The 24,055-nt window shown below is 40.4% G+C and overlaps 2 protein-coding genes across 5 annotated transcripts in view; both read left to right on the top strand.

Moving 5' to 3' along the window:
- The window catches only part of LOC102963787 (CMRF35-like molecule 1), a 101,833-nt gene that overhangs the window by 31,891 nt on the left and 45,887 nt on the right, over nucleotides 1-24,055 (top strand). For 2 of the 3 annotated variants that reach the window (XM_042965498.1, XM_042965497.1), the window contains one exon: nucleotides 7,242-7,330. The exons of the other annotated variant lie outside the window; for it this stretch is intronic. The gene's annotated coding sequence lies outside the window, so the exon portion shown is untranslated. The remainder of the gene's footprint in view (nucleotides 1-7,241; nucleotides 7,331-24,055) is intronic. 3 annotated transcript variants of the gene reach the window in all.
- LOC102963130 (CMRF35-like molecule 6) overlaps nucleotides 13,787-24,055 on the top strand; it is a 41,996-nt gene continuing 31,727 nt past the window's right edge. For both annotated transcript variants that reach the window (XM_042965500.1, XM_042965501.1), the window contains exon 1: nucleotides 13,787-14,857. In XM_042965500.1, coding sequence (XP_042821434.1) covers nucleotides 14,644-14,857 — 214 coding nt within the window. In that variant the 5' untranslated portion in view covers nucleotides 13,787-14,643. The remainder of the gene's footprint in view (nucleotides 14,858-24,055) is intronic.

Genomic DNA, 24,055 nt, shown 5'->3' with positions numbered 1-24,055 from the left:
ATTCGGTGGTAAATAAACCCAAAGGAAGTGAAGTTCTTGTGGGCTACATCCTATATTTCATATGTGGGTAATTGAGGTGGAAAAAGTCACACTAATCAATAATTTGACAACTTTGACTTCCAAATCTTAAAGCACCAACATGAGTATTTACATCTTTATAAGATGTTTTAAACTTCGAGAGACTCATATATCTAATTACCAGGATGCTATTGTAATTGATTTGTAATTATGTGCCTTTGCTTGAATGCATATTCTACTGAGGCTAGATTCACAACCTCAAAGAATTACATCTTACTCTAGTTTACTTCAGACTGTAACTGTTTTAAAACTTCCTGGCTGGGGTAGTTGTTATACATTTCTCTCTTTCTCTATACGTTTAGGGGTTCAGGGATCTGGAGGGAGAAGTCACGTGGACTATTTAAATTTACAGATGCACTTCTGTTAGTTGATTTTCCTTCACTTGTGTCAGAAATAGCCAGTGCGGGGGCACCTGGGTGGCTCAGTTGGTTAAGCGTCTGACTTTCGCTCAGGTCATGATTTTGTGGTTTGTGAGTTCAAGCACTGTATCAGGCTCTGCGCTGATAGCTCAGAGCCTGGAGCCTGCTTCAGATTCTGTCTCTCTCTCTCTCTCTTTCTGCCCCTCCCTTGCTCACACTCTCTCTTTCTCTCAAGAATAAATAAACATGAAAAAAAAGTAAATAGCCAGTGTGATGCAGGCCCATTCGTCTGAAACTTTAGTGTGCATATTTATTTCCTAAGGATTGTTTTAAAATACAAATTCAAATAGTAGGTCTTGGGTGGGGCCTGAGATTTCCCATTTTTAACAAGCTCCCAAGTAAGGCCAGTGCTGCTGGCCTGTGGACCACACTTGTACAGAGAAAAAGGTATTAGACTTGGAGTCATGGTTCCTGGCTTTTAGTACAAGTTCTGCCATTTACCACCTTATTTTCTTGCACAAGTCACTTTATCTCTCCGGACTTTAGTTTCCTCAAATATAAACTGTGTAACAGGGGAATAGAGTGGATTGGATTATTTTAGAGCTTGCATTCATGGAATTTTTATTATTTGTTTATTTAAAATTTATTTATTTACTTAAATAATCTCTACACACAATGTAGGGCTCAAACTCATGACCTTGAGATCAAGAGTCACATGCTCTCCTGACTGAGCCAGCCAGTGCCCCACATTCATGAAATTTTTAAAGTGATATTTTGATTTAAATAATCTCCGAGTGTAGGACCTATAACCTCCGAGTATAGGACCTTAGTCAGGAGACTAAGAGATAACTTGGTATTAGCAAAGTAGGAAGCTCAATGAGGAAGGCAGAGAAAAGGATGAGGCAATAATGACTTCTTGTGGCAAATATAGGCTCTGATTCTTTCAAGGTGATGGATTTTGGATTAAAAGACTTGCCTAGAGAGAGGCTGCTACGTTTCCCCAGCGATCACTCTGAGAGGAAACCTACATTATTGGGGATTGAGTTGCATAAGAAATTTGAATGAGGGAAGCAAGGGATGAGTTACAGCTTTGAAACAAGCAAATGCTTTCCGGTGGGCTAAGAGCAAGTTGTGGCCGGAGGGCAGCTTTCTGGAGCCAGGAGGGAGTCTAATTCCTGCTGTAGATCATTTCTATGTGTGATTGCACCCAAGTTGGCCAGGAATTCAGGTCTGTGACCACAACTCCCAGACATAACAGGGCCGGAGCTTGTGAAGGAAGGGTGAGAGGACAAACAGCCAACCAGAAGGGTCACGGACGGGCAAGGGTGCTCAGGGTACACAGGAGTTCAAATGGATCTGAGGCAGGAGGAAGTGAGTGAGAAAGGGACACAGGTGACTTAAATAAATGAACAGAGATCCTGACAATCTGAGGCGTCGGCCCCTCCCCCAGTGTTTACGCAAGCCTGTTTTGAACAGCAAACAGGATCCAACAGAAGGGGCTCCCAGGCTCACAGATATGGACTGGTTTCTCTTTAAGTCCCAAAGCCAAGTCAGGGGAGTGGAGAGAACTCTTGCTGATGGCGCCCTCTCCCAGCGTTGGGATGGGGGCAGGGGACTGCCGGAGATCTTACCTTATGAAGGACGTGCTCATTGAAGCTAGCTCCCCACTGGTAGGAGTCCAGTCTCTGCTGGTCCATGCCCGGCGTGGAGCCCACTGCTTCTCGCCTTCCAGCGCTCTGCGTCAGCGCTCCCAAAAGCTCGGTCCGGGCTCCGCTGGGTGCGGCAGGCTCGGGTCTAGCCCCGCGGGCCCAGCCGCATCCGGGTTCAGCACTGGACAGCTCTCACAGAGGTTGCGGCGCTGTACCGGGGACGCGGTGGGGGGTGGGCAGGCAGGCGGCGGTTCCCCTTCGCAACAGCGGCGTTTCAGCACCAGGAACAGCGATACCGTCTCCCCGCGCCCGGGACCGGAGTTCTGAGATCCCGTCCGCCCAGAATCCCCCGTCTTGTGACTCCAGGGTGCTGGCAGAGATACAAGATTTCAGTCTAGCTGGTGGTCCGTGTGTATCTGGTTCAGCTACCGGACTTCGGAGGCTCAGCGTCTGCTGCGTTCCCAGGGCATTGCGGTCCCAGGAGCTCACTCTTCCTGATTCTCAGTGAGCGAGCATCCCCGTCATACCACGCAGCTCAGCTCTCCTCCCGTGTTTGCAGGGGCGAAGTCCTGCGGTGCTGGCGCAGCTTCTGTTTTGGTCCCGGACAGCTCCCTCCAGTATGTATTGAGGTTCATAGACGATGGGCCATGAGTGTCCTTGAAGTCCTGAATTATTTTGCAAAATTCTGCTTACCCGCATTTTCCCAGGGAGAGGGTCCAGAGCTTTAATTACACTCTCTAGCGTGCACTTGACCCACAAAAGGTAGGAACAGTTGGCTCAGGAAAGGCAGACTGGTGGCTTAATTAAGAGTACAGGCTCCAGAGTTCAAATCTGGGCTCTGAAAATTGTTAGTTGTATAACCTTGAGCAAGTTACTTAACCTTCCCCAAGTGTTCACAAAATAGAGATCATAATAGTACCTACTCTCTGGTGGTATTCTGAGGATTTAGTAAGTTAATTCATGTAAATAGCCTTAAATGGTGCCTGACATATATTAAAAACATAAAGAATGTTAACTATTATGCTCTGTGAGCAGGGAGATGAGAAGCTCTGGTTACCTCATGTAAACACCAGGGGAGGCCTTCTGTTGGGACCTTCTATTTGCAGTTATATCACTATCTGGAAGAGGAGAGCATAGGACTGGGCACCCTGGGAATTGGGGGCTGAGATTTTGGCTCTGGGTGTTGTCCTCCTATGATGACCCTTGTGTTCATCAGGTGGCTATCACTAGGCACAAGTCCTATTACCATTGGCCATTGGTCAATATGGAGGGAAAGGGCCAGGTCTAACGTTAAAAGGGTGTGTTTTACTCCTGGATTTCAGCTTCTTTTTGGCTAATGGCCAAAATGTACATGAAAATGTACACGAAAATTTTTCTTTTTTTTAAACCATAAATCAAATTTCATTTATAAAGTGTTATTATTACTGAAGTCTGTAGATAGTGAGTAATGATTAAATGAATAAAGGCAGGGAACTGGTGTGTTTGTGTGTATGAGATTCTCATTAGGCCTACTATTGGGGTTCTTAGACTGAGGTGAATAGATAGGCTTTAGGGAATTGTGAACGTTTGAAAACATTGTCAGAAGTTTTACTTATATGCATTTTTTTCTGGGGAGAAGTCCCATAGATTTCATTATGTTCCCTAAGTTGTCTATTCAAAAAACTTAAGGACTAATAGCTTGGAGAAGATCTCATCACAACTTTCTCTTGGGTTTCCTCACCATCCATGACTGTCATAGATAAGAAGGTTCCAGAAGCCAATGGTAGCTTTCCCTGGAGCCTCACATTCCTGGGAAGTTTTACCTTTCTCAGGGCCTGCTTCTGAGCTCTGAGGATTCAGAAACACGATTTCATCTGTTTTCTCAAAGGTTATTAATAGCACATATTATAGAGGATCCAAAATGATCTGGAGTTGATGACAGAAGACTTCCCTGAGAAATGATATTTAAGCTGATATCTGAAGAAAGAGTGAGCATCAGTCAAATGAAGGGAATGATAGTGTGACTCTAGGAAGATAGATCAGCATGTACAAAACCAAAAGGAGCTGAAAAAAGACTAGCCTGACTGGAGCTACAGTGGTTGAGGAGAAGGATGATGGGAGAAATGTCTAGAGAGGTAGGTAAGGACAAGATCATGTGGGCTATGTTAAGGGTTTTGGACTCTATTTTAAGAGCAATATGAAGCCATTGAAGAACTTTAAGTAGGGGAGTGACATGGTCAGACTTGGAATTTAAAGATACTATTCTGGTTGCTGTGTGGGCTAAGAGCCAAGAACAAATTTGCTCATTTTTTCTTATTGATTTATAAAATCTCTTTATATATTAAGGACATTAATCTCTTCTGTCCTACATATTTTATAATTTTCTACAGATTTTTTCAATTATTAACTTTATGCTTTTGTCATACTATATTAAAGTTTTTAATTTCTAAGTTTTGAGTGAACAATGCTTAGGCATTAGCCAGGCAGAGGATAACAGAAAGCATATTGTTGAGCAAATAATAACAGTAAAGGAAAATAATCACTATATTTTACACTTGAAACTAATATAACACTGTATGTTAACTGTACTAGAATAAAATAAAAAACTAAAAAAAAGTGAAGAAAAATAGATATTCTTTAAGGAATGTGTCCATTAAAATGTAATAGGAAAAAGATCAATTTTCTTCATTCTAGGGCTATTTATGTTCAAATAACTAATACTGTTTAATTTTTTTTTAACGTTTATTTATTTCTGAGAGACAGAGACAGCAAGAGTGGGGGAGGGGCAGAGAGAGAGGGAGACACAGAATCTGAAGCAGGCTCCAGGCTCTGAGCTGTCAGCACAGAGCCTGACGTGGGGCTCGAACTCACAAACCATGAGATCATGACCTGAGCCAAAGTCGGAGGCTTAACTGACTGAGCCACACAGGCGCCCCTGAAATAACTACTACTACTACTCATTTAAAATGACATACCTTGTGTGATTTCTATTCTTTTAAATTTGCTAAGGTGTGTTTTATGATCTATCTTGGGGAATGTTTCAGGTGAACTTGAGAAGAATGTGTATTTTGTTGTCGGATGGAGTATAACAATCAGATCAAGTGGATTGATAGTGCTCTTCAAGTCAACTATATCTTTATTGATTTTTGGCATGCTAGATGTATCAGTTAGTGACAGAGGGTTTTGAAGTCTCCAACCATAATTGTGGATTCATCTTTTTCTCTGTTTTGTTCTGGTTTTGCTTTGTGTATTTTGACACTGTTTTTTAGATGCAAACACATTTTTTTTGAGAATTGACTCCTTTTCATTGTGTAGTGCCCCCTTTATTAGTGATAATTTTCTTTTCTGAAGTCCTCTTTGTCTGAAATTAAAATAGCTACTTCAGCTTTCTTTTGATCAGTGTTAGCATGGAATAACTTCCTCCATTCCTTTACTTTTAAGCTGTTGGTGTCTTTATATTTAAAATGGGTTTTTGTACTTAATAGAAACCCATGGGGGAGAGGAAGGAAGAAGAAGAAGAAAAAAAAAGAGGTTAGAGTGGGAGAGAGCCAAAGCATAAGAGACTCTTAAAAACTGAGAACAAACTGAGGGTTGATGGGGGGTGGGAGGGAGGGGAGGGTGGGTGATGGGTATTGAGGAGGGCACCTTTTGGGATGAGCACCGGGTGTTGTATGGAAACCAATTTGACAATAAATTTCATATATTGAAAAAAAAATAAAAAAAAATAAAATGGGTTTTTGTAGACAACACGTAGTTGTCTTTTTTTAAAAAAATCCACTCTGACAATCTCTTTTAATTGGCTTATTAAGCCATTCATATTTAGAGTGATTATTGATATATTTGGATTAGTGTCAGTCATGTTTGCAATTGTATTTTATTCATTGCCAAGTGCCTCTTCCTTCGGCATTCTCTGGTTTTAAATGAGCAATTTGTGTAATTCCATTTATCTCCTTTCTTGGCACAACAATAAAAAAATTCTTCTTTAAAATCTTTTAAGTGGTTGTCTTAGAGTTAACAGTATATATTTTTAACTAAACTAAATCCACCTTCAAATGATGACATTCCTGGTTCACGTGCAGTGTAGGTACCTTAAAAACAGTATTCCCAATTTCTCCCTCTCACCCTTTGTGACATTGCTGTCATTCATTTCACTTATCCATATGCCATAATCATTAAATACATTGTTGCTATTGTTACTTTCAAGTTATCCTTCAGAAAGATTAAGAATAAGAAAGATAAGCTTTTATCTTACCATCATTTATTAGCACCCCACCCTTCCTTTCACTTCTTTTCCCTCTTTATCTCCCAACCTCTATCAGATATACTTTTTAAAAATAAACACTTTGTTTTAGAATTATTTTATATTTACAGAGGAGTTGCATAAATAGTGTAGAGAACTATTGTACATCCACACCCAGGTTACCCTACTATTAACATTTTTACATTTGTCACAACTATAAACCAATGTTGGTATATTATTATCAACTAAAATCCATACTTTATTTGTATTTTCCCAGGACCCAATCCAAAATATCACATTACATTTAAGTGTTATGCTTCCTTAGGCTTCTTAAGACTATGAACAATTTTCAGACTTTCTTTGTTTTTGATTACCTTGATAGGCTTAAGGAGTACTGGTCAGGTATTTTGTAAAATGTCCTTCGATTTGGATTTGGCTGATGTTTTTCCCTTGGTTAGACCAAGGTTCTGTGTTTTTTGAAAGTAAGACCATGGAGGTAAAGTTTCATTATCAACACATCATATCAACAGGTTGTGTTATAAGTAAGACTTATCACTGATGATGTTAATTAACCTGGATCACCTCACTAAGGTAGTGTTTGTTGGGTTTATCCACTGAACATTTATCCCTCTTTGACATCCTTTGTTTTGTTTTGAACACTTCTTTCTTTCTGGAACTAGAATTTTAGGATTCTAGCTCTGGGGTTATCTTGTTGATTCTGTCCTCTTGGAATTAGTAATTTCTTCAAGAAGCCCTGGTTCCTTTTATTGGCAAGTGGTATCAGGAACCAAGATCGGGGTACTTGACATGTTTGTTGCTACTGGGGTATTGTCAGGTATACTTTTATTTTCAAAGTTTTCCAATGAATAGAAATCACATTTTAAATGTTATCATAGTTATATAATGTGTAATTATCATCTTCTGTAATTTTTACAGGTTTATTCTAAAATGTGAACACCTTCCCAAGCCTCCAGGATTTAAACTGCTATCATTAAGCAAACACAGTTTATGTGCAGGGCTAAATAGTAAGTTATGGTTCTTTACATTTCATTTTCAAAGACTTGTATCACCAAGTTAAAAAATTTTATTCTTTTTAAAAATAAAAACTCCATTGCTAAAATCAGGCATTGTTTTAATCTGTACTTTGCCATTGTATGCATTTGTTGTTTTCTCTGAAGTTTCTGATTGCCTTTCAATTTGTTTATTGGAAGAAGAGATACATACCTTCTTTGTATCTTTTATATTGTCAATATCTTCACTTTTCTTTTCTCTTGGAAACCATTTAATTCCTTTCTTTAAATTTTTTTTTTACATTTTTATTTATTTTTGAGAGACAGAGAGAGACAGAGCACAAGTGGGGGAGGGGCAGAGAGAGAATGAGACACAGAATCTGAAGTAGACTCCAGGCTCTGAGCTGTCAGCACAGAGCCCAATGCAGGGCTTGAACTCACAAACTGTGAGATCATGACCTGAGCTGAAGTCAGTCGCTTAACAGACTGAGCCACCCAGGCTCTCTAATTCCTTTCTAATTCCTTTCAATCATTTCCTCGTCTGATGCGAATGTGTTTTTGTCTTAAATGTTTATTTATTTATTTATTTATTTATTTATTTATTTTTGAGAGAAGCGGGGGTGGGGGTGGGGAGAGGCAGAGAGAGAGGGAGAGAATCCAAGCAGGTTGTGCAGAGCTGTACATGGGGCTCGAACCCATGAACTGTGAGGTCAAGACCTAAGGTGAAACCAAGAGTTGGATGTTTAACCAAATGAGCCACCCAGGCACTACTCTAATTGCTTAAAGATTAAATTAAAGATTCCAGGGCTTCATCATTTGCTCAAGACTTACTTTCCAAGTTTTCTTCTCTATGATCTCACAAACCTCTCTGCTATAGGGCTTTATTTTCCTGCTTTAATCTGACCATGTTGCTTTCCGGGCCTGCTGCATGGCCATAACCCTGACATTTCCCTTTAGCCTTATTCCTATGTGGGTTCAGTATTCCCTGTGGTTTATACCTTCCTCTTTCTCAGTTTACTCCCTCATGAATTTGGCATACTTTTCTTGGTTTACTCTTCATGGAAAGTATTTGAGGAAGTCACTTGAAAATGCACTCAAATAACCTCTTAAAAATTATTTTTTATTTTTAAGTAATCTCTACACCCAATGTGGGTCTTAAACCCATAACCCCTAGACCAAGAGTCACATGCCCTACTGATTGAGCCAGCCAGTCACCCCACAACAAACTTCTTAAAAAGGGGGCATGGGAGGTGGACTTTCTGAGCCTTTGCATATCTGAAAATGTCCTTATTCTGTTCTTACTTGATTTCAGCTTGGTTTGGGATTCACAATGAAGATGATTTCCTATAAGCTTAAAGACATTACTGAATTGTCTTCTGGTACACTAACAGGAGGTAGTATTGCTAATTCGAGGTGTTGCTAACCGAAGGTCTGTTGCCAGACTAATTCCTCAGCTTTGGAAATGGGCTGTTTCATTATTTATTTTTCTTTGGCAACTTTTAGGATCTTTTCTTGATCCATAGTTTTCTGAAGTTTTATGTTACTTTATATAATTGTACACCTTTTTACATCTATTGTGCTGGATACTCAGCAGACCCTTTTAGTTTGAAGATGCGTGTCACTTTTCCTCTCTGGGAAATTCTCTTCATTTTACTTTTTTTTCTCCCCTTAATTATCACTATTATTTTCTGAAGTTCCCAAGGAATGAGATGTTGCGCTTTCTGGATTGTTCCTTTTTTTAAATTATTAAATAAAGGTGAGTTTATCTATTTATTAAATAGGCTCCAAGCCCAACATGAGGCTTGAACGCATGACCCTGAGATCAAGAGTCACATGCTCTACTATCAGGGCTAGTCAGGCATCCGTGTTACTTTTGTTGTTTTTATTTTTTAATGTTTATTTATTTATTTTTAAGAGAGAGAGAGATCATGCGAGCAGGGCAGGAGCAGAGAGAGAGAGGGAGAGAGAGAATCCTAAGCAGGCTCCATGCTCAGTGTAGAGCTCAACATGGGGCTCTATCCTACACATGTGAGATCATGACCTGAGCTGAAATCAAGAGTTGGAGGATCAACCAACTGAGCCACCCTGGTGCCCCCTTTTTGCTCTTTAAAAAAAACCTCACATTTTACATCTCATTGTCTACTTGTTCTGTGAACTAGGACAGTTCCTCAACCTCATCTTTAAGCCCTCACATTACGTTTAAAAGTTTTAGCAAAGGGTGCCTGGGTGGCTTAGTTGGTTGAGTGTTGAATCTCAGCTCAGGTCATGATCTCACACTTTGTGAGTTCGAGCCCCACATCAGGTTCACTGCTGTCAGCGCAGAGCCTGATTTGGATTCTCTGTCTCCCTCTGTCTCTGCTCATGCTCTTTCTCAAAAATAAATAAAAACATTTTTAAAAAGTTTTAGCAAAATTCCTTTCAATTTCTAAGAATTATTTTTTGTTCTTAATCAAAATGTTTAAATTGTGATAAAATATACACAATATGAAAGTCACCACCTTAACAGCTTTTTAAGTTTTATTTATTTCATTGATCTCTACACCTTGAATTCATTATTACCCTGGGATAAAGAGCTGGATATTCTACTGACTGAGCCAGCCAGGCTCCCCAAACCTTAATGACTTTGTTTAAATCTTATTTATTTATTTTGAGAGGGACAGAGAGAGTGTGAGAGGGGGAAGGGCAGAGAAAGAGGGAGAATCTCAAGCAGGCTCTGCTGTCAGTGCAGAGCCCATGTGGTGCTCAAACTCACAAAACCGTGAGATCATGACCTGAGTTGAAATCAAAAGTTTGAGGCTTAACTGACTGAGCCACCCAGGTGCCCCTTAATTTTTTTTTAAGTTTATTTATTTAGAGTTAGAGAGTGTGCACACAAGTTGGGGAGGGGCAGAGAGAGAGGGAGAGAGAAAGAATCCCAAGCAGGCTCTGCACTGTCAGCACGGAGCCAGACACAGGGCTCAAACTCATGAACCATGAGACCACGACATGAGCCAAAATCAAGAGTTGGACTCTCAACCAACTGAGCCACCCAGGCGCCCCCCACCTTAACGATTTTTAAGTGTGTAGTTTGGTAATGTTAACTGCATTCACATTGTTATGAAACCAATCTCCTGAACTCTTTTTATCTTCAAAAGAGAAACTGTACCCATCAAATAGTAACCCCTTATTTCCTGCCACCCCAGCCTCTGGCTACCACTACACTACCTTCAGTCTCTGAATCTGACTGTTCTAGGTAGCTCATTGGAGTGGAATCATAGAGTATTTTTTTGTTACTGGCTTATTTCACTTACCATAATATATTCAAGGCTCATCCATGTTGTAGCAGGTTCAGACTTTCCCTTTTATTTTTTAAATGTTTTTATTTATTTTTGAGAAAGAAAAAGAGACAGACAATGAGTGGGGGAGGGGCAGAGAGAAAGGGAGACACAGAATCCAAAGTAAGCTCCAGGCTCTGAGCTTTCAGCACAGAGCCTGATGCGGGGCTCGAACTCACAAACCATGAGATCATGACCTAAGCTGAAGTCAAACACTCAACCGACTGAGCCACCCAGGCATCCCAGACTCTCCTTTCTTTTAAAGGCCAAATAATATTCCATTGTATGTATGTTCCACATTTTCTTTTCTTTTTCTCCAATTTTTTTTGTTAATCTTTTTTAAAAAATTAAGTTTTTAATTTTAATTCCAGTATAGTTAGCATACAGTGTTATATTAGTTTAAGATGTACAACATAGCCATTCAACAATTATATACATTACTCAGTGTGCTTTTATTCCCCATCACCAATTTCACCCATCCCCAAACCATCTCCCCTCTGATAACCATCAGTTGTTTTCTATAGTTAAGCGTCTGTTTCCTGGTTTCTCTCTCTCTCTTTATCCTTTGCTTGTTTGTTTTGTTTCTTAAATTCCACATATGAGAGAAATCATGTCTTGTCTTTCTCTGACTGGCTTATTTCACTTAGCATTCTACTCTGTAGCCCCATCCATGTTGTTGCAAATGGCAAGATTTCATTCTTTTTTAATGGCTAACTAATATTCCAGTGTGTGTGTGTGTGTGTGTGTGTGTGTGTATAAAGAAGTTGTGGTATACCACAACATTCATTTATCAATGGACACTGTTGTTTCCATACTTTGGCTATTGTAAATAATGTTGCAATAAACATAGGGTGCATACCACATTTCCAGAAGCCATTGATGGACACTTGGGTTGCTTCCACCTTTTGGCTTTTGTGAAGAATGCTGCTGTGAACATGGGCGGACAAATATCTCTTCGACACAATGTTTTGAATTCTTTAGGGTAAATATCCAGAAGTGAAATTGCTGAATCATATGGTAATTCTATTTTTAATCTTTTGAAGAACCACCATGGTCAATGCCTTTTTATACCTTTGTATTATGGAAGTGGTATCTTCTCAAATCTCTCTGTTTTAAAATTTCTTTCCTGTTCCTGAATGATCTCTGCTTTGTTAGGGTCAGTTTTGCTATTTATTTATTTTCTTTTATGTTTCAGATTTTTAAAAAAAATCTAAGGATTTTTGGTTACCTTCATGCTTAATGAGGCATGGGAATGGCTCTGATATCTCTGTATGTGGGCAGGATTTGTAGCAGGTTAAAGTTTTAGAGGAGTGGTCAGGGAGTTTGTGCAGAGAGAGAGGGAGACACAGAATCTGAAGCAAGTTCCAGGCTCTGAGCTGTCAGCACAGAGCCCAGCGTGGGGCTTCAACTCACCAACTGGGAAATCATGACTTGAGCCAAAGTCTGAGGCTTAGCCAACTGAGCCACCCAGGTGCCCCATACATTCTCATTTAATCTAACTAGTAATTCTATAAGATAGTTTTTGTTGTATTCATTTTACAGAAGTGGAAACAGGATCAGAGTTTTAAAAAGCTCACATAGGGGGCGCCTGGGTGGCTCAGTCTCTTAAACGTCCAGCTTTGGCTCAGGTCATGAAATTGGGGTTCCTGAGTTCGAGAGTCCCGTGTCAGGCTCTGTGCTGACGGCTCAGAGCCTGGAGCCTGCTTCAGATTTTGTCTCTCTCTCTCTCTCTCTGCCCCTCCCATGCTCATGCCTGTCTGTCTCTGTCTCTCAATAATAAATAAACGTTAAAAAATTTTAAAAAGCTCACATAGGGGGGCGCATGGGTGGCTCAGTCGGTTGAGCGTCCGACTTCGGCTCAGGTCATGATCTTACAGTCTGAGTTCAAGCCCCGTGTCGGGCTCTGTGCTGACAGCTCAGAGCCTGGAGCTTGCTTCAGATTCTGTGTCTCCCTCTTTCTCTGCCCCTTCCCTGCTCATGCTCTCTCTCTGTCTCAAAAATAAATAAAAACTTTAAAAAAAAGCTCACATAGGAGGTTGGAATTTGAACCTAGGAATATGTGACTTCAGATTCCATACTCTAAACCAATATACTACTTTGAGTCTGAAAGTTTGAGCTGAACCTCATGTGGGGATTAAGTGGCAGTTTCATTTTGGGTCACAAGGAAATAATCTATAAACTGTAGTAACGAATGTGAAACAAGAGAACAGCTGAGTTCAGTGGATTTGAAGAAAATACCCAGAATGAATCCTATAAGGATTTAATGCTGCAGGAAGTTGTGAAATGCAAAGATGGGATGGGTTTCCTAACATTAAAGATCCAGCAACATCTCTCTTCCACTGAAAGGCTTGGCACTGCTCCCATGGCTAAGCTCTGGGCTCTTAATGTGAGTGAGAAAAGCACTACAGGGAAGGTGCAGCCTGTATATGCAGCCACCTGCCCTCTCCTCATGCTGCAAAGCTTGGATGGGGATAGAGATTATGAGTCATAGTGGCCTAGGAGGAACAATGGTGCTGTCCTCTTCCCTTGGGATTTTGGAGAAGATGGTTCCTTCCTTCATGCATTCGTTCTTAGCCAGGCACTGTGGTAGGTGCTGGGGATAGACAGATAAAAGAGCCACAGTTCCTGCCTCTGAAGAGCTGACAGCCTACTAGGCATGGCTAAGACATATATATATATATATATATATATATATATATATAATGTGATAAGAGCCGTGATGGGATGTAAGGGAGACAGTATGGCACAGTGGTTAAAAAAAACACAGACACAGGTCTGAATTCTAGCTCTGCCATTTTTTGTTTTTGCAACTTGGTATATTAATTCACTTTGCTAACCTTCACTTTCCTCCTTCATTGGGTTATTGTGAGGAGTAAATGAAATAAGGCATGGGAAGTGCTCATCCCAGTGCAGTGCCTGGTATATATTGAGTGCTCAATATGGGGGGTCATTGTAGTGGATAATATGGACTGAATGTGCTGTAGGTCTGGAGAAGAGGGTGACCAACTCTGTCTGCCCGTAGGTGAGGAGGAAGCTGGGGGGCAGGGAAGGCTTTACTCAAGAAGGTGCCTCCAAACACCAACTCTTCTTTCCCTCTTTTTTTTTTTTTTTTTTTTTTTTTTTTGAGCAGCAGGCAAAAGTTTATTAGAGTATAAGATTAGAAAGGAAGAATAGTAGGAAAGTTCTCTTTACAGAGAGGGGAACATTTGAGAGGGAATGCCCCTCTTGTTTCCTGAGAAAACCCCCAAATGGTGTCTTCCATTGTCCTAGCACCCCACGGGGTCAAATTGGTGAAGTTCCAATAAGGGAGCTTCCAATAAGGGAGGATCTCTATAAGGTCAGGTGGGCAACTCTCCATGATACTAGATTCTTGCTGCCTTGTCTTCTCTAGCTTCTTTATTAGATATTTTCTGGGAGAGACACAGATAGATAATGAATGAATGAACTTTTATTATGACCACCATGTGCCAGGCTCTTTTGCATGTTATCTAATTTAACCTTGCTCAATAATCCTCTGGAGAAGGCTACTTTTCTTCATATTCTATGAGTGGTGGGGGTGAAGACCAGGGACAATAAGCTAATCAAGATTGAGCAGGTGGCAGATGGAGCTGAGATTCAGTCCCCATAAGTGTAGCCCCAAGTTGATAGGTTTTCCACATCCTGCAGCTGTCTTTTTCACATGGATCCTCAACCAGGAGTTGTGGTTCAGAAAGGGACTGTGGAGATTCATTCAGGGCTTTTAGCTCCATAGATGGAAAAATGCCCTGGCATAGAGGACTTTTTTTAACTCTAAATTTCAACCTTTCCTGCCATTTGGTCAGGGTTGGGGAGAGGAGAGAAGCAGAGGGTGTTTTCCGTTCCAGAGATACCCAAGTACCACATCTGTGCCAACACCTCCATTACTGGTACATAATGGGAATGCCACAAAGCGAGAGCAGTGTTCTGGTGCCTCTCTTACCAGGAACGTGGGGAACTCCCATGGGCTAGGGCTCCATGCACCGGGGGTCCTTGTAAATGGTCATTAGCATTGAGCTCTCTCTTGTTTCACCCACAGGCCAGCAACTATCAACCATGGGACAAACTGAACATCCAGGCAGGCACAGCCCCGCTACTGAGTTCAAAGCTCTTTGCAGCTCACGTTCTCCATCTTGTGGACATTTATCCCTGGCAGAGTCTCAGAAGTTGGTAACTGTGTGTTGGAGAACTACTAAGCTCATAGTCCAGGGAGGTGAGCTTCTTTGCCCAATATGCAGGGAAGCTCAGGCAAAATGAGAAAGTCAGCAAACTACTTGTATTCTTCTTAGCCACCCCTTATGCTTTATCTCCTCTCTGTGGAGCTTAAACCCTTTTCCACATAAGAAAAGAATGATTTTTTCCATAGTCAGCAGCAGCAGGTGTGTGTGTGTGTGTGTGTGTGTGTGTGTGTGTGCACCTGTGTGTGTGCACCTGTGTGTGTGCACCTGTGTGTGTGCGTGGGTGTGCATGTGCATCTCTGTGTAGGAGGTATCATATTTTTGAGGATCTGTCTGCTGGAATCACAGCCCGCTTGGCCATGATCCTATTCTGGCAGGCCCTCTTACATAGCCTGCCACCTGCTTGCAGGGATCAGTGTATTCAGTTTCAGGTATTTTCCAGAAGAGGCAGAAGATACTCTGGGCACAGACCTGAGCATCAAAACTTGGAAAAGAGAATTGAATCCTTCCTTCCAAGATCTGATAATGCAAGGATACTAAGCCTTTTATGCATCTGTTAGCCAATTTTTTCTTTATTTTCTTTCTTTCTTTCTTTCTTTCTTTCTTTCTTTCTTTCTTTCTTTCTTTCTTATTTGAGAGGGAGAGGGAGAGAGAGAGATTCTTAAGTAGGCTCCATGCTCAGCACAGAGCTGACACAGGGCTCTATCCCACAACCCTGGGATCATGACCTGGGTCATGGATGCTCAACTGACTGAACTACCCAGGTACCCTGCCAATGTTTTCTTTAAATTGGACCTTAGGGTGCACAGAATTGGAATAATCAAAATAATTGAACTCTGACACACTCATCACACTCATCCTTAAATGGTCCTTCCTTCCCTTCCCTCCCTCCCTCCTTCCCTTCCTTCTAATGTAATAAGAACCTAAAGCAAAAGCTAGGGCCATCACAATAACCTACATTTAACCATATTTCCACCCCTCACCCCACCCATCCCTCCTTCTGAGGTTGTGATCATCCTGATTCCTATGTCCATCACTTTTTATGTAGTTTTGTTGCATCTAAAAATACATTGCATTTCTAAAAATACATCTTGTATTTTAGGGTTTTTTTGACTTAAAATTATATTGCTATAATTGTTTTTGCATGTTGCTGTAGGTTGTTGTTTCGAGTGCTGTGTATGTTTGGTTGAGTAAATGGATCACAAATTTTTCATTTGTTCTCTCACTGCAGGGGGCACCTGGTTTTTATCTGCTGTGAACAGCACTGTTGTGAGCTTTCTCTTACATGTCTTTGGTGCATGCATGAATGTTTGTCTTTATTTCTCTGTCTTCAAAGCATTTATTCAAACTCCCTGCATGTGCTGTCCTGGTCTTGGTGGAGAGTGTGGCATACCTCATGTCAAACCATACTGGGGAATGGGGTGCCTGGCTGGCTCAGTCGGTAGGGCATATGAATCTTCACCTTGGGGTGGTGGGTTTGAGCCCCACATTGGGAATACAGATTACTTAAAATTATAAACTAGTTAAAACAACAAATTGGTTCTTAAAAAAAACATGTTAGGGGATAAGGCTGCAAGGCATTCTGATGGAAAGAGACGTGACATGTTGAAACAAACCAGGGATTTTGGTTCAAATCGACCTGATTTAAGGTCCACCTGGGCCACTTACCAGGTCTATGAATTGGGCAATTTCTTGACATCTTTGAGTCTCAGTGTTGTCATTTTTAAAAAACGTTTCTTTGTTTTGAGAGAGAAAGAGTGTGCATGCACATGCATGCACAAATGAGGATGGGGCAGAGAGAGAGGGAAAGAGAATCTCAAGCAGGTTCCTTGCTGTCAGCATGGGGTCTGATGTGGGGCTTGATCTCATGAACTGTGAACCAAAAGCAAGAGACAGGCACACAACTGGCTGAGCCACCCAGGCGTCCCTCAGTTTTGTCATTTTTTAAAACTATTTTTTAATGTTTTTATTTATTTTTGAGAGAGAGAGACAGAGAGAGCAAATGAGGAGGGGCAGAGAGAAAGGGGGATAGAGGGTCCAAAGCGGGCTCTGTGCTGATAGCAGAGAGCCCAGTGTGGGGCCTGAACTCACAAACCACGAGATCATGACCTGAGCTGAAGTTGGATGCTTAACCGACTGAGCCACCAGGAACTCCTCAGTTTTGTCATTTTTAAAATGGGAAGGAATTATACCTCCTGACAGGGTTGTGAGGAATAAATGGGCAAAAGGATGTTTGGCATATAGTTGGTGCTCAATCCATGGGAGCTGCTATTAACCTGAGGTGTAATGTGAGCTCCTTGCACAGGCTGAGTGTCCATTCGGCAGGGATACTGTAGAGGAGACTCAAATACTAGATTCGGAGGGAAGTGGTCTAGGAATATTTCCCAATAGAGACTTCAGATGGGTTCCTTCAAAAATGGGGAGGTTGGGTGTCCTTATCAAAAATATAGATTTCCCCTGACTTTCTGAATGAGAATCTCTTGGGGTGACACTTGGGAATTTGCATGACTATAATGTTCTGTGGGTGACTCTGACATGAAGACAAGTTTAGGAACTACTGGATTAGTGGCTTCTAACATCCCTTTTAACTTTTGTGCTTTGAGTAACTGTTCAGAAAGGGCTTCACTTCCCCAAGAGAGGTTAGGAGAACTGTGGAGCAGTAGGAGGATACTGAATGGAATTAAGAAGAGCATCTAGATTTCTTAGGAAAGGAGGGAGGGCATGACCCAGATGGCCACATGAGGTCACTCTAGGGAGCACCTTTTGTATAGAATACAGTGAGAATGACTCCCAGTCCCTCGGAGCTCAGCATAGTGCTCTATAAGATGAGTCCTCCTGAAACAGTGCAACATATTCCTATGTTTCTACTTAGGAAGAATGTGTACTTATATTCTTTTTCTCTAGAGCTAGACTAACTGGCTTTGAATCTTGATCCATCCCTTACTGTTGTGTGACTTTGGGCATGTCACTACAACTTCTCTGTGACTCAGTTACCCCATCTGTAAGATATGGATGATAATATATATACCACACAGGGCTGTTGTAAGGATAAAGTGGGTTAATATATAAGACTTAATAAAAAAGCTTCTGTAGTGTATTGCACTTAGAAAGTGAAAGGTTGGTGTTACTTCCATCATCATCATCATCATCATCATCATCACTATTCTGCCATACATTTCACTTATAGGATTCTATGAATCTAAAATGAATCTAAAATGCATCTAAAAATGCAACCAGTTCTGGGGTGTCGGGATGGCTCAGTCAGTTGAGTGCTGACTTTGGCTCAGGTCATGATCTCGTGGTTTGTGGGTTCAAGCCCTAGGTCAGGCTCTGTGCTGACAGCTAGGAGCCTGGAGCCTGTTTTGGCTTCTGTGTCTCCCTCTCTCTCTTTGCCCATCCCCTACTCACGCTCTCTCTCTCTCTCTCTTCTCTCAAAAATAAAATAAACATTAAGAAAACATTTAAATGCAACCAGTCCTGTTTAGAAAATAATAAAAGAAGGATTGCTATTATTTTCCTTTCCCTACTACTTTGAGCAAGGAAAGATAGTATTCCTGAGTAAAATATAAATGTGAAAAGGATTGCTAGTTAATCCCCAAATATTTGTTCTTTCCTGGTTTTACAGTAATGGAAATTTTAGCTAGGCACATGGTTAAGGAGTAAAAAAAACACAAAACATTTCCTAGCCTCCTTGCAAGTCGGTGAGGTGACATAACTAAGTCCTGGCCAAGAGGATGAGTGGAAGCCACATTTCTAACTTCTGAGTCATGCCCTTAAGAAGAAAGGAGCAAGCCCTCTCCTTCCCTCCTTCTCTTCCTTTTCCTGGGAAGTGGAGGTGGTGGAGGAAGGTGAAGCATCCACCTTAGACCTTGAGATGGAAGCCAGGTCCTGAAGATCATGGAGTCATGGGTGAGAAGGGCCCTAAGATCCATGGAGCTGCCATGTCAGTTTTGGACTGTTTACCTTTGGGTATTATAAGAAAGATGAATGCACATTTCTGTCTTGTGTATGTTATTGTTACATTGGCTTTTAATACAATACCTGAATTGGTATTCTACATAATGTAGTTGTTATGTATATAAAAAGTAAATATTCTACCAGGTGGTCAAAAGAGCAAAGGAGTAGGTAAGGAGAGGAGGAAAAATACTTATTTGAGTGATGTAAAGATAGAAATATGGGGATGAAAAAATGGGAACAGGTCTAGGGTGAGGCAAGAGAGGTGGCTAGGGACAGTCACTCTCAGGGTCATTCAAGATTTCTTAAATTTTGTGCCCTGGGTGCCTCTCTTATAGTCTTAACCATGGAAGGAAAAGAGGTAGGGAATAGAGGGATCAGAACTGAGAAGAGGGATGATCATAACATGGAAAGAGAGAAGAGAGTGGGGTGAGCTGGGTGGAGAGGAATTACAGGAGAAAGAAGGTAGAGAGGAAAGGGCAAAAGGAAGGAGTAAGGGTGCTCTTCAACTTGGTTGAAGTTGAACCAATCTTCAACTGGTTCAACATGGAAGTTTTTAATTCAGAGAGAGTATACCTTTACACTTGATATTTTAAAAGTGGGAACAGATAGAAGGTCTTATTTCATCTACCAGCTCTAAAAATTAGGGATGGACAGGGAGGAAAACACTGTTGAAAAAACTAAACAAGGAGGATGTGACAAAGGACGGGGATGTGTGACAGTCAGGTGAATGTCAGCAAGCTGACACCTCACAGCCAAATTTGAAGTGAGGTTACAGGGCATTGGTTGTGGCTGAGTGAGAGGCGAACCTATTTTTATGAGATATCTGAGGAGGGAACTTAGGTCACACATTCTTCCCATTTACAGGAGGCAAATGCATGTGTCAGTGCTTTTGTGTTTTGTCCTGTCCTCTATTGCACCACAGTGTGCCAGGTGATCAATGGCTGTGAGACACATTAAATAAGGTCAGCCTGGAAAAATCCCCAGATTCTAGCACTGCCTATGTTTGATATATATCCAGTCATCACATGACCTCATTGCCTGCCTTGAAGTTTTCCTATAGCTCAAGGCATGGAGAAGGGGAGATCCAGGCTTCAGGGATGGGTCATGGGGTTAGAGGGCAGCCCACTGGATATTGCAGTTCTCTGGAATTGCTGTTTGGTCCACAGTTAATGGTTGTGCCCAAAAACATAATTTAAAGAAGGCTTTGTTTCCTTCAGAGAGATGCGAGAGAGTCTTGGTAGGAATGAAGGTAGATGGTAGTAGACATAGGAGAAGAGACCATTTTTTCCTTAGGGAAAGGCCCTAAGAAAGGGGCCTTACTCTGATATCTCTTTCCACACTGAGATTCTTCCAGTAGTAAAGCTCTGTGTTTCTCTTATCACTGTGTTCTTGAGCACCTGCTGTGCTCAAGGAGCTATATGGTATGGAGTCATTTGTCTACAAGCCCTACCTGCCTCAGTAGATTGTTGACTCCTTGAGAGCAATACCCATGCTGGCTTCTTCATTGCCTCCATCAAAGCACTCAGATGTGCCTTATTTATCCTTTGGATAAATAATGATTAAATAAGATGCAATGACAAGGCACAGGCAACAAGTACTTTTGGTATGTGTTGAGAATCCATCCTGGACACAGAACTTGGTTTGGGCTGTAAAGAAGGCTTCTTGGGTATTTTTGTTTATCATGGAAGTGTTGGCTTTTGTTTTCCCTCTTATCTCCAGAGACGCTGTCAGCCTCATGAGACTAAATCATCAATCAACATTTACTCTCCAGATACTGTCCTTTGCCAGACACACAGGATGCACTTAATCAACCTCTTCATTTAGTTTATGTTTCAGGTAGAAGCAAGATGAGAAAGATTTCCCCCATCTATCAATTCCTGCTTCTACTTCTGATTTCCATTTGGAAAAACAACTCTCAACTCAAAAATAAGCATATTTAAGGATTATTTTCTTGGAATCTTGGGGATGAAAGGATATTAAGAAATTAGGTGTTCTAAGGAAAATGGTCATGATGGAAAAAAAGAGACAATTTGTATAATAGGATCTCAATTTCAGAAAAATAATATACATCTAGAATAAGTAGGGAAGTACTATTACCAGAATATTAACAGTAAGGTAATTGGATTGTGGTGATTTTTGTTTTCTGCCTTCTGGATCTTGAAAATTTTCTATAGTGAATATATGTTACATTTAAATCAGGAAACAAGACTTAAAAAAATAACTAAAGAAATTCTCTTTCTTAAGCTGGGTAGGGGGCACACAGATGTGCATTTTATTATTATTCTTTATCATTTACTTACAGGTTATACATACACTTTGTATAAAATATTTAACAGTCCAATTTTTTTCAATTGCAGAACCTTTTGTTTAAATAAAATATAATCTGGATGCTCTCTTAATTATTTTTTTTTAACGTTTATTTATTTTTGAGACAGAGAGAGACAGAGCATGAACGGGGGAGGGTCACAGAGAGAGGGAGACACAGAATCTGAAAATGCTCTCTTAATTAAAGCAAGGCGTTCCCTGGAGGTTAGCCTAACATGTGATCTATCCTAGAAAATGTTCCATATGTACTAGAGAAGAATGTGTATTCTGCTGCTGTTGTATGGAATGTTCTGTATGCCAGTTAGGTCCATTTGGTTCAAGTCCAATGTTTCCTTGTTGATTTTCTGTCAGGATGATCTATCCACTGTTGGATGTGGAGTACTGAAACCCTCTCCTATTATTGCATTGTTGTCTAGTTCTCCCTTTATATCTCTTAGTATTTGCTTAATATATTTAGGTTCTCTGATGTTGGGTGCATATATATTTATGATTGTTGTATCTCCTTGATGAATGAACACTTTATCATTATAGAATGACCTTCTTTGTCTCTTATTACCATTTTTAGCATAAAGTCTTTTTTTTTTCTGATGTAAGTATAGCCACCCCTGCTTTCTTTTGGTTTCCACTTGAATGGAGTATCTTTTTCCATTCCTTCATTTTTGAGCCTAGGTGTGTCCTTAAAAACTGAAGTGAATCTCTTGTAGGCAGAATTTGGTTGGGTCTTATTTTTAGCTATCCAGCCAGTCTGTGCCTTTTGATTGGAGAATTCAATCCATTTAATTTAGAATAATTATTGATATGTAAGGACTTAATAATGCCATCTTGTTTATTGCTTTGTGGCTGTTTTGTAGAATCATTGTACTCTTTTTCCTCTTTTTTGGCCTATCTTTATGAATTGGTGATTTTCCATGGTGGTATGCTCTAATTCCCTTCTATTTATATTTTGTGAACTTACCAGAGTTTTTTGTTTGTTTGTTTGTTTGGTTGGTTGGTTGGTTGGTTTTGTTGTTACCATGACACATTCATAAAGCATATTATAGATTGAAAAGTCTATTTGAAGCTGATAGCAACTTAACTTTGACTACATACAAAAGCTTTACCCTTTTACTCCCACCTTCTATGTGTTTGATGTCATCTTTGCCTGTGTTTTTGAATGTATTTGTTAACAAATTATTGTAGTTATAATTTTTAATACCTTTTCTCTTTAACATTTATACCAGAGTAGTTAGCACACCATCATTTTATAAAATTACAGTTTTTTAAATCTAACTGTATGTTTATCTTTACCAGTATGTTGTATATTTTCATATGTTTTCATGTTACTAGTGTCTTTTCATTTCAACTTGAAGAACTCCTTTCATCTTTTCTTGTAAGTCAGATATAGTGGTAATGAACTGCCTCAGCTTTTCTTTGTCTGGAAATGTCTTTGTTTCTCCCTTATTTCTGAAAGACAGCTTTGCCAGATAAAGTATTTCTTCCAACATTTTGAATATATCATTCCACTCTCTCCTGATCTGTAGAGTTTGGGCTGATAAATTTACCAATAGCTTAATGTGGGTGCCATTGTAGGTTGCAATCTTTTTTTCTCGCACTGCCTTTAGGAATTCTCTCTGTCCTTGACTTTTGACAGTTTTATTATAATGTATCTTGGGGAAGGTTATTTTGCATTGAGCTAATGATCTATTAGCTTCATAAAGTTGGGTGTCTAAGTCTCTCCTCAGGTTTGGGGAGTTCTCAGTGATTGTTTCTTTAAATAGGCTTTTGGCCTCCTTCTATCTCTTTTCTCCTTATGCAACTCCAATTATTCTGATGTTTGTACTTCTGATGAGGTCTCATAGATCATGTGGTATTTCTTTGCTCTTTTTCATTCTTATCTCTTTGCTCTTTTCTCAGATTATTTCAAAATCTCTATCTTGTACATCAGTGATTCTATCTTCTGTTTGGTCTATTCTGCTGTGATGCTCTCCTATTGCATTTAAAAATTTTATTCACTGAATTCTTCAGCTCCAGAATTTCTATTTGGCTCTTTTTTTAAAAAATGATTTCTGTCCCTTCTTTATTTTATTTTTTTTACGTTTTATTTATTTATTTTGAGAGAGAGACAGAGAGTGCACATGTGCACGCAAGCAGGGGAAGGACAGAGAGAAAGAGAGAGAGTGAATCCCAAGCAGGCTCCATGCTCAGTGCGGAGCTGATGTGAGGCTTGATCCTATGACTGTGAGATCATGGCCTGAGCCAAAATCAAGAGTTGAACCCTTAACTGACTGAACCACCCAGGCACCCCTGATTTCTATCCCCTCTTTAAATTTCTTATTTTGTCCATGTACTGTTTTCCCAATTTTGTTCAATTGTTTTTCTGTGCTTTCTTATTTGAGACCTTAAAGCAGCTATTTCAAACTCTTTATCAAGTAGATTGCAGAATTTTGTGTCTTTGAGTTTGGTTACTAAAAGATTACTGTTTTCTTTTGATGAGGTCATGTGTCCTTTATTCTTCATGTTCCTTGGAGATTTGTGTAGCTGTTTTCTCATTTTAGTAGCAATTGCCTCTTCCAATCTTTACTAGTTGGCCTCAGCTAGGAGATATTTTCATTGGTTCTCTTATGTCTGGGACTTTCTCCAACCTTGTATGGATACGCCCACTTCCTGCTTCTTGCTCCCTTTTGTGGCAGAATTCTTAGGTTTGTATGTCTATCTTACAATGCACTGGCTGTTGGAAACCTCTCTTCTTTTCCAGAAGGTGGCGTTATAGCTCAAGTTTGTAGTTCCATTTCCCATAGGGCCAGGCCTGTTTTCTGAGTGCATTCCTTCCTGGTCTACCAGAGGCTGCTCTTGCCACCCACTTGGGAGTTTGCCCAAAGAACTGGCTGCAGGGTGGGTGGGGAGGTATAGGTTTAACACCTGGGGTCTTTAGGGTTCCCACAGTCCAGGCTGGGGGGTCCTTGAGTCAGGTT

This window comes from Panthera tigris, chromosome E1 (assembly GCF_018350195.1).
Source record: "Panthera tigris isolate Pti1 chromosome E1, P.tigris_Pti1_mat1.1, whole genome shotgun sequence".
NCBI lineage: Eukaryota > Metazoa > Chordata > Mammalia > Carnivora > Felidae > Panthera > Panthera tigris.
Note: the sequence above shows the minus strand (reverse complement) of the source record. Positions and strands in the feature narration are given on the sequence as shown.